This window comes from Pempheris klunzingeri, chromosome 12, assembly GCF_042242105.1.
Source record: "Pempheris klunzingeri isolate RE-2024b chromosome 12, fPemKlu1.hap1, whole genome shotgun sequence".
Classification (NCBI taxonomy): domain Eukaryota; kingdom Metazoa; phylum Chordata; class Actinopteri; order Acropomatiformes; family Pempheridae; genus Pempheris; species Pempheris klunzingeri.
The window spans coordinates 11,419,996-11,430,899 of NC_092023.1; the positions used below are offsets into that span (position 1 = coordinate 11,419,996).

General features: G+C 42.3%; 2 protein-coding genes across 2 annotated transcripts; one reads left to right on the plus strand and one right to left on the minus strand.

Annotated features, from left to right (window-relative positions):
• Nucleotides 1–293: 293 nt before the first annotated feature.
• Nucleotides 294–2,781, minus strand: LOC139211034 (C-signal). The gene is made up of 4 exons (XM_070841275.1): nucleotides 2,452–2,781; nucleotides 1,467–1,644; nucleotides 1,210–1,304; nucleotides 294–1,057 (listed from the first exon to the last, which is right to left on the minus strand). The coding sequence occupies exons 1-4, from the start codon at nucleotides 2,776–2,778 to the stop codon at nucleotides 866–868; spliced, it is 792 nt and encodes a 263-aa protein (XP_070697376.1). The 5' UTR covers nucleotides 2,779–2,781; the 3' UTR covers nucleotides 294–865.
• An 863-nt stretch (nucleotides 2,782–3,644) lies between these two features.
• nphp1 (nephronophthisis 1) lies at nucleotides 3,645–10,703 on the plus strand. The gene is made up of 20 exons (XM_070841293.1): nucleotides 3,645–3,726; nucleotides 4,266–4,327; nucleotides 4,498–4,558; nucleotides 5,089–5,222; nucleotides 5,322–5,508; nucleotides 6,204–6,305; nucleotides 6,640–6,788; nucleotides 6,942–6,990; nucleotides 7,171–7,258; nucleotides 7,507–7,601; nucleotides 7,756–7,884; nucleotides 8,206–8,280; nucleotides 8,449–8,559; nucleotides 8,720–8,802; nucleotides 8,936–9,012; nucleotides 9,286–9,385; nucleotides 9,574–9,686; nucleotides 9,781–9,854; nucleotides 9,942–9,986; nucleotides 10,203–10,703. The coding sequence occupies exons 1-20, from the start codon at nucleotides 3,661–3,663 to the stop codon at nucleotides 10,479–10,481; spliced, it is 2,079 nt and encodes a 692-aa protein (XP_070697394.1). The 5' UTR covers nucleotides 3,645–3,660; the 3' UTR covers nucleotides 10,482–10,703.
• The last annotated feature ends 201 nt before the right edge of the window (nucleotides 10,704–10,904 follow it).

Here is a 10,904-nt window from a genome sequence, read left to right on the forward strand (position 1 = left end):
TGTGTTTAGAGACCAAACTCTGAGAAAAGATCACCCTTTCTTTTTCTCCTCCTCCATCTTTCACACCTCCTGAATCCGCCTCGCTGTCCAGAATTATTTTAATGTGTTTTTGGAACAATAACCATGAAAAGCTGTTCTAGTCAGACCTCCAAATACAAATATGAACTTGAAAATGAGCAGAATATGACACCTTTAACATAACTAACTTGAATCTTTCAGTGCAACCACATTGTGACTATGACAAATCATTCAGCCATATGATGTCCATGACAAAAACTGATTTCATTCAACAGTGAGGTAAATATGTTTTTATTTGCCTTGTTGCTGAGTCAGATGAGATGATCAGTACCACTCTCACATCTGTCCATGAAGAAGTTACAGATGGTTAGCTTAGCTTAGCACGGAGGCTGGCGACAGGAGGAAACAGCGTGCTGTAAAAATTTCTTGCCACTGCCAAGAAATAGTCCAGCACAAAATCAAATCCAATGTAGAACCACAACTTGTCATTTTTACACTTGTGTTTTTGTATATATTAACCCAATGAGATATGTCTTAACTTGTGAGCTTTAAACTATTCTTTCAACATAAACCACTCAGTGATATTAATTGAAACCTTAAGCACCATTATACCATTAGTGTATTTACAATTGTATCAATTCTTAAGGCCACATAAGGACTTTGTGTGTTGCCATTATTGACATTATAAGGTGATTTAAGCACTTTGGCTGGTTGTGAGGTAGTAGAAGAGGCCTGTACTTTTGATGACTATTTAAAGTAAAGTTCAGATTATTGCACACTGATGACAGATTTAGCCTCAAGAACAGAGGTGTGAAAAATCACCTCTGCCTTTGTCCATTTATTGATTCTACCAAGGAAGTTCAGCCCCGTCCCAGTTGTACGCCTTGCCAGTCTTTTCAATATTCAGTGTGTCTATGATGCTCATCAGACAGTTCACCGAGTGCTCGCTACTGAACAGCTTGTCTTTTGCCACATTCCTGTGATACGGCCGGGAGAGGTCTGTGTTGACGGTCCCTGGGTGTAGGGACACACACACCACCTGGAAAAATCGGGAACAAGTTCATCAACAATAGCATGTGTTTATATGCACGTGTGAGGGCATCATCCATCCATTTCTCAACACATGTTCTCTACTGGAAAACAGACAGAGGCTACCAATAGTCTTCAGTATTGGCTCATACTCAAACCCACCTTAGGTCGACTGCGGCCCAGCTCTATGGACAGATTCCTGGTAGCCATGTTAAGAGCTGCTTTAGACATCCTGTAGCTGTACCAACCACCAAGACCTATAAAGAGGGGGCAGTTGTGGAGGAAAACAGGGGGAAAAACAAATGAATCATACCATACTAGCACACATACCTTACCACAGATCTTAAAAAGGACAGGGACATGCTTATTTCCCACTAAAAAAAAAAGTGTTTCTGAACCACCACCAACACAATACCTACCGTTGTCGCCAATCGATCCCACTTTAGCAGTGATGTTGACGATGATGCCGCTGTGCTGCTTGGCTTTCTCTGCAGGCTGTCGACCGAAACCACCTCCACCCTTCTGAAGGAGGGAGGCAAAATACTTTGCCACAACAAGGGGACCCACTGTGTTCGTCGTCAATGTGGAAATGATACCCTGAAATGAAAGCAAGTCAGTCAGTGCAGATCAGTGCTTTAATGTATTTACATATATGGAGGGTATTTGGTGAGAGCTGCTGGAGATGAATGAATGAATGTGGGAAACAGAATGACTTAATAAGTCAAATAATTCACAAAGGCGATTAGCATTTAGATGACAGCAGTTTATTCTTTCACAGATAACTTTTAGTGAATGATGTGATCATTTTGATGTAGGCTCCAGACATACTATGAGTCACTGGAGGAGCTTTTATATTGTATGGAGCAGTATAGGAAATCATCTCCTTAATGCAGAGAAATGGCAAACTCAGAACAAAAGTCATGCCGTTTAATTTAGAGTCCCATTATAAAACGTCTGAAGAAATTCTCAGCATGTGGATGATGAGTTTTTCAGCATTAATTGACACTGTTTTCTGCAGTCGTCTGTGATGTCTTTTGCGTTAAGAAGGCTGCATAAATAGCAGGCAGATCTAACAGAGAAGTTTAAATTATATTGAAATTAAAATGGCTGTGTACATTGAGTTTAAAGGCACATCATAAATACTCATCTAAGGTGATGATGTCTCACCGAATGTGTACGTTTACTGATAATTAAAAGTCAATTTAAAATGACATAGTTTGTGAATGGAGTTTGGAATGGGGGGTGCCGACACACTGGAGTCCTCTGCAAATACAATGACCTGCTGTGGGTCAAATCCTCACAGTCAAATTTGACTCACTTGACAAGCAGTTATTCTAAACTACTATTAGACATTAAAGCACCTCACTTTAACACGCGTAAGCTCAAACTGTCACAGTGCTTCACCTGAGCAGAAACATCTCTCAGACTGGTCTCTCCTTTTCCGGAGGGATGAAGCATCGCCGAGGAGTTGACGATCAGATCCAGCCGACCGAAGTTCTCCTTAACCCTCTCCGCAGCCCCGCGGACGTCCTCCTCCCGGTTCACGTCCAGCCTGAGGACCGTCAGTCTGCCCGGGTGCTGGCCGGACAGCGCCCGCAGCTCGGCTGCTCCGTCTGGGTTTCGGCATGTCGCTATAACGGCAGCGGGGGCTTTGCTTTTCAGGATATGTCTGCAGAATTCAAGCCCCAGTCCTCTGCTGGCCCCCTGAACGAGCGCTACGGGAGCAGCCATGACAGATACGTTACGTAACACGGCAGGTCACGTGTGGATGAAGTCGTATTTGATGCCTTCAAGTTCACCCGAAACATCGTACGTTCGTATTTTCTAGGCTAGACAGCAGAGAAATGTCATGATATGTGCCTTTTAGACGACATACGAGTCACTTTTCGTGTTTTATGTACAATTGCGTGCAAAAATATGTTTTGAAATCGTGATTTAGTCGTTTTGAGAAATTCAATAAGGGAAGCTATCGAGGAGAACATGAAGGCAGCGTGTTTCACAACAAGGCAAGGTACGCCCTCTGTAGGTCATTAGGAAGGCACTTAAACAACACCTATCCACACGTCCTCTTTGGGTTTTTTTCTGCATAATATTGCACAATTTTCTACAGACCTTCACCTCACGTATTTAGACCACCCATCACCATCTTCTAATCAGAATCTGACAGGTTTTGCTGTAACACCGAAAAGAAAAAGGTTGTTGGCATAGCATTGTGGTATATATATCGTTTATCCTAAAGTAAGATTTTTTTTCCTACAGCTTCGTCCTCCTGTCCAGTAGGTGGCGGCAATGAGTTGCCAGGCACCGATAAAACCGCTAAGAGACTGTCAAATTGTCTCTAGATTGGTATAAAGTGAACTAAATCACAAGTATATAAAATCACATACACAGCACGTATGTTGTAATATATATATAGATTCAAATAATGAATACAGATTATACCGGGAAGAAGTTATTATAGATGATTATTTATATAATTTCAAGCCAAAGCCCGAAGAAGAACCCAGTTGCTTAGCGACCAGTGGAAGTGTAGCGTCAGCTAGCTAGCTAGGCAATCTGCTAACACATGGATTTATGCCCCTGGATGATTATGCTCCATAAAACAGCGAATAAATGCCACCAAAAAGAAAAGGACCTTTGCAACTCACCCAGAGAGAGGTGGACGACATAAAAAAACGGGTTTGTTACAGAATGGCGCTTCTTTGTGTGTTTCTCGCATTGACAGATTAACCCCACCGCGACAATCTCAAGTTTTCCGTTTGGTTATCTTAATATCCCAATACGTTTATCACAGTAGGGAATGTAATCAAAGGCAAAAGTGGAGAATCTACTAAATGTGTTTCTGGTTAATAAATTGAATGCCGTATTATCAAGCATACACTTCAAGAAAGGCCTTGTGACTCATTTAATGAAGAGCTAAGTCAAGGAGAGGGGAAACATTATAAGGCCAGATTTGAAACGAATATTGGCCAGAAGCATAGGATCTTTGGCGAACATGGACACTGGACAGATTCAAAGGACAGACTGGTCCGAAGTTTTGTTGCAAATGAAAACATACAAAATATAGAGCAGATCTGAGCTATGGCTTTAACAGTTGTGCTTTGTTAGACACGAAGTATACACTGTAAAATGTACAATGCGATTCAGCCTTGACTACACATTGATGTGAAAACCCCCTTTGTTCACTGTCAGACAATCTTGTTTTTCTTCTAATCCAGGTTGACAGTCTGGTGAAGGATGTGCAGAGTCGGGATGGATCCACAGAGGAGGCATTTCGGAGGTAAACAGCTCTGACAGAGCCACAGCAGTGTGTCCTAAACTTATCTTACTCACTGGAACTCCAGTTAGGACAAACGACCTCAACCACATTGGCTCTAAAACTATTGAAGGGCCATGGCTTGTTTTCATCTTGTCATTATTTTCTTACATTTTATGTACAATTCCAAACAGATGCCAAGAGCTGCAGACATCAGCAGAGAAGACACTAAGGACACTGAAGAAACTGACCAAGGTTGGTGTTCTACTGTCAGGAAAAATTATTATTTCATGATCGCACATCTTCTCTATAAAAAGTGCAGTTGTACAATGATTCAATTAAACTCCTAGATGAACAAAATTGCAAGCAACTAGTACCACTGCTTAACTAATATCAGTTGTTTGTATCCTGAAAGCTGACATTATTCATGGTCCCAAAGCCATATAAGCCTACTCATGTTTTTTGAATAGAAAAATATCTGAGCCAGCATTTCAATCATCATGGTAGACCTATTACTGCTGGCTTTGTTGCTATGTGAAACCTTGTAATATAAGACAATTAACAATTTATTAGATTACTTTATTAGATGAAAGCTAAAATAAGATTTTCCACTAAGATCGGACATCATGGACAGGCTAGTGTCAGATCACTCAATAATGTCATAATATATCCGTCCAAACTTTCTGTGTTGTGCAGTGTTCTGTACCTTTAAAGAAAAAATGAAACTAGCCTAACTGACATGATCATTTGTTACTGACATGATCATTTGTTACTTGACTTTCCAGGCCGATGAGTTGGCTCCAGTGGGGAACTATGATCAGAGGAAGCAGGAAGAGGAGAGACGGCTGCAGAGCATCTTGGAGCGTGTAAACGCACTCTCTCTGGAGCTTTCACCACCAGGACCCAGCACTGCTGCAGGGTCAGTGACCTTTGTGCTTACTTCGAAGACCATAAAGAGATATGATTGAGGTTGTAGAAGAAAAAACATCTTTTCACGGTACCATGTTTTGATCCTCAGCGACATTTCAAAGGAAGACAACGAGGATGATGACGATGAAGATGATGATGAAGACAGTGACGATGATGACCTTGACAATGCTGAAGATGAGAAGCGAGCAGTGAGACCGTACTCTCAGTCAGGCCCTCGGATCTACACAGTCCTCAGTGACTTTAAAGGAGAACAGGAGGGAGATCTGTCTGTTCAGGTGAAGTACTTCCTGTCTCAGAGGCGGAGATAAGGCGCAGGCCGGCTACATGTTAGCAACATGCAGGAGTCTTTAGAGGTGTTTAAAATGAGTAGCCAGGGCTCAGCTGGAGATTCAGACTTTCAGCCTTGTCCTTCCAACTGCTTCCTCTCCTCAAGCAATTTGAGTTTTAAACCTTCCTCTCAAACCCAGACCCAGACTCTTTAAGTGAACTCCTTTTTAAATGCTGCATGTATCTGAATAGGGGAAATCCAAAAACTTAATACCTAAAGTTTCTTTCTTTGTTTTCTTACTACAACCAAAACGTGTTCTTGGTGACTACTCCATCTTTTCAAAGCATCTCTACTACAGACAGAGGAAGATAAACAGGAAAGAAAAATACTAAGAATAATGTGTGTTGATATGACTTGAAAAGACTTACAGTGTGTACAGTAAGAAGACTGCTGAAGTTCTTCCTATTTTTTTCTTGCATCTCAAAAATGTCATTTTATTCCATTTATTAACAGAAGAGGGTGCTCTTGTCCTCCAAATCATATATCCACAGTCCTGCAGGCACAATGGGAGTTTAGGAAAGGATGGCAGGGAAACAGTGGGAAATCAAGTATTCTCAACAAGCACAGAAAGTCCAACTGTTTGTTAGTCATGCATGACTGATGTGAAGTTACATGACTTGTTTGTGTCCCTGCTGTTTGCAGAGGGGGGAGGTATTGAGGATTATCAGGATGACAGCAGATGGATGGTGGCTGGCTCAGGACACTAAAGGCAACAGAGGAGTGGTTCCAAAAACTTACCTGAAGGTGCGCATGCTGCTAAACATCTGCATCTGCAGGTTTGACTGTAGCTGTTTAACCAAACTTCAGCTAAAGAACTTTAGTACACCTTATTTTAAGATATGATTTTGGACACGAAAATATAACTTACTGCAGTGTATACTGAAGATGGCTTAGGCTTTTGCAGCATTTTTCCATACTTGCACCTCACAGTGGCAAATGTGCTATTGTAGTTCATGTGATATTTGTCATCTAAATCATATTCTCAAAAAAAAAACTTCTTGTGTTGTTGTCTTGTGAGCAACTCTAGTGTGTTACTATAAACATGTGAAGCTCAAGGTCTCTGGTTGTTACTTTCCAGATTGGCTCTGGTGTTGATGATGAAGACGATGAAGACGATGACGAGGATGATGAAGAAAAAGGTGACGACGATGATGAAATTGAGGAGGAAGAGGAGGTTGAGGAGGAGCAAGACGATGAAGAACTGACTGATGACAGGGAGAATCAGAGGTTCTACATTTTAACCTACTTTTTGTTGATTTTGTAGATTGAATATCGTGGTCAAATGGACCCTTATAAGTGGTTCGATATGCAGTTTTCTATCTGCATTTCTAACACTCATTTATTATCAATTAATTCAATTTGAATCCCTCTCTTCAACAGTGGTACTCCACAGACTAACTGGTGCACTGTCAGAAAAGCCCTGACTGAGGTAAATATCTGCAAACTTTACAACTACTGCTGCTACCCTCAGTTTTACCATCAACAAATATTAAATCAACACTCATATATTCAGCATATCGCTGGTTTTCACTGTGTGTGTGTGTGTGTGTGTGTGTGTGTGTGTGTGTGTGTGTGTGTGTGTGTGTGTGTGTGTGTGTGTGTGTGACAGATTGATGCAACAGACGTGCTCTCTGCGATGGGAGCTATACCATCAGGATTCAGACCATCAACTCTCAATAAACTGCTGCTGGAGGAAGGTCATTATGCACTCTCAAACAAGCACACACACATACACTATCAAACAGAAACACACACATTCACTCTTAATAAGGTACGCTAATTAGGTGAGGGGATTAATCAGCTACAGCATTTTGGGACTACAATGAACAATTATCATTGTCAATTAATCTTTATATTGCTTGTTTTGTCTGACCAACACTCAAAAACTAAAAATCCTATATGACCAACAACAGCAGCAGATCCTCGCATTTGTGTCTTTTTCCAGGTGTAACATATAGAGGAAGTCACTATATTCAGCCTGAGCTCAGCCAATCACAGCTCTCCTTCAGTGACCTCTTCCTGGACCCAGACACTGGCAGGGTGAGTCAGTCCCTCCGTTTACGTCTCTCATTCAGTGTCTCTGCTGCATAATGATGACTGAAGATTTCAAACCTCACCAAGTCGTGATGCGTTCATTACAGAAGCGGTTCATGTTATCACTAATAACCCTTCAGTCTCCTGTTGTGTTCCGTAGGTCCGTGCTCGCCAGGTCAGGACTTGTGCTTGTTTCACATTGTGGAGCTGCAGGATGATTCCTACTCCGGGGGTCGGAGTTCAGGTCCTCAGCAGACACGTCCGCCTCTGTGCCTTTGATGGAAATCAGGTGGGGTATTTCTGTGTCCATGCTGTTCGTCCTTACCCCACCCAAGTCTATTCAGAGTGAAAACAATGTAATGAACACTGTCGATACTGATGTTTCATTATTAGCTAAAATTTGCCAACAAAATAGTAGTAAGTCGTTGTATACATATGTAAAAGTGTATTATACCCTTATAGTTTGTTAGCTTATGCTGTTGTCACATGCTGTATCTCAGACGTCCCTTATTCATCTATGACACAACATACAGCTTTTCAGGCTTGACTATTTTTCACTCTCTTGTTCTATACGAGACTTTTTATGAAATGAGCTGCACTTGTGTTTCAGGTGCTGAGTAACATCCACACTGTGAGGGCGACCTACAACCCCAAGAGCCCCAAGACCTGGAGCTTCTCTCCAAGGGTACGTTTACGGTATTGTTGTTTTTCTCCGTGGCCTCATCGGGCGCTGTGGACTTTGCTCAAACTGCTTTCACTCAAACTCTGATGGTTGTTACTGAGAGGCAGTGCTAGAATTAGCCAGAATTGTCACCCAAGAAGCTCAATTCTCAAGTATGTGTGTTTGCTCCAGATGACAGGTGTCCTACCCGCCCTCCTAGATGGAGACTGTTTTCTACGCTGCAACTCTGCATCTCCTGACCTCGGCATCCTCTTTGAACTGGGAGTCACCTTTATACGGAATGTAAGGACAAAAAACACACACACACACACACACAGGTACATGTGTGATAGTGATCAGATTAAGCCAGTACAGACAAAAAGCATTGTTAAGCCAACAGTCACTAATAAAGCAAATAATGTTTAGGAAGCAGCTGTGTCCACATCCTCTGTGTGTGTTTTAGTCCACAGGTGAGAGAGGAGACCTGAGCTGCGGCTGGGCTTTCCTCAAACTGACCGATGACGCTGGAAATCCACTCCCTATCAGGTAGGAAAGAATGAGTGGATAACTATGAAAATGAAAAACTACCATAGACAATCTACTCTAGGAGCGATGTGTATAAAATAGGGATGGACTTTGATAATACTTTCAAATCTAATGTAATCTAACCTGTGTGTAGGACCTATGAGCTTACAGTGAACGGTGGCACTCCCTATGAGAAGGATGTCGCTGTGGAGGCGCCAGTCACTGCAGGATGTAAGAAGAGCTCAACACTCGTTTCCACATCCAGTCCACTCGGAAGGTTTTTCCACAGAAAGATATAACAATCAGACGTGTGACAAAGTGCTTAAATGAAAGTGCATGGCACATAAAGAATAACAACATTTTTTCTATAATTTGTTGGAATGGGATAATCAGTAGATTTGAAACTTGTTCAATGACAAAAACATCTATAAACCCTGATTTTAAGATGGGATGTAAAGACACAAGAAAACATGGAGCTTTCCCTCTCCTCTCCTCTCCTCTCAGCTCCAGCTGGTGTTTTCCAGCAGATGCTCCATGCCAGGCGGCAGCCCAGACTCATCGTGAAGTTGAAATCAGCCAAGAGCCGGACCAGGACGCAGCTCAGGTGGGAGCATCAGCAAAAGGAAACTACCACAGAGCTCGAACACATGCAGTGGATTATGAGATCTAATTCAGCAACAATAAATCATCTAGATTTATTTGGAGACATTCATGGCTCATATGCGCCATATGCATGTGTGTGCATACGCACTATACTGTATATGTCAGTGACAGGTATGGTTTCCTCCTCAGCCTTCTTCCAGACACTCTGCTGCATTGTCTGAGCTGCGTTCACCTGCTGGCTCTACACAGGCAGCTGCTGGCTGACACACTACTGATGGACAGGCCTACCATGCAGAATGCAGGTGACACACCCTCCAATGCCTCGTATCCAAATTATAGATATTCATATGGTCCTTAGAGAGAAGTCTGTTTAAATAAAAACGATCTCTGTCATAGATCTGATGTGCAGTCCTGTACTTTCTACCTTCCCTGTGCTGCTCGACCAACCAGACCTCCTGGATGCTCTCAGGGTCAGTAGGGACAGCGTCACGGTCAAACTTACCCCTAAGATCCCCTGAGCAAAATTTGAGAAGACAGTAACTGCTGTTTTCTTTCAGAGTGCCTGGCTGAATGCTGAGACCAACATGAGCAGAGCACAGAAGGTCAGTGTGTGTGTGTGTGTGTGTGTGTGTGTGTGTGTGTGTGTAATACCGGTACAGACCCTTAGAGGGTGCTGACAGTATGAGTAAACTGGTGACTTTTCTCCACCAAGAAGTTAAAATGTGTTTGTGTGCATGCATTCCTGAATGTGAGTCTTGTGCAAATCATAAACACCAGGTATGTGTTTAAACCGTTCTTTCCTCACTTTGTTCTTGCAGAAAGATTTGTCCTATTTAAAACAGGAGTTTGTAAAAGTCTACATGTCGTCCGCTTATTTCCTCCTCCACTCGCCCTCGCTGCCGTGTCATCGCTGGGCGGACCCGCCCTCTGAGGAGCAACGGGCCAGAGTCATCTATGTCACCCTGGATGCTCTGAAACACACCCAACACACCACAGGCCAATCTGGAGGCCCAGAGGTCTTTGTGGACCCCATGCATCAGCATCTCGCCTTCGATGTCACGGAGCTGACCTTTGACCTCCTCCGCGTGGCGCGGTAACATCACATCACATCACCCAGAGGATGGTTAACTACCTTCAGAGTAGATTTAAACAAATTTAAATGAATACATTTTTAAATAAAAACAATGAAATTCTTAAATGTGCCATAAATGCATTTTGGAAGATGTTTAGAATTTGTAAGGCAGGAAATATTCTACATTTTTGTTATTGTCAATAAATGCCTACCGAAGAAGTAAATCTTTGACAACAGACTCTGGACTTTTAGCAAAAGATACTTAAACAGGAGTGAATAATGTTTTTGTCGGGGACTATTTTCAGCTGTGGATCAATACAAATTTGGTGCTCTAGTTTAAAGCAGTCGGACCATGTCTGTGGGATCATCTCTAAAACTACAGTGCCCATGTTCATCGTAATGAAGGAACATGTCACTCAATGCAGGAATGGCTCACTGATGTGTTTTT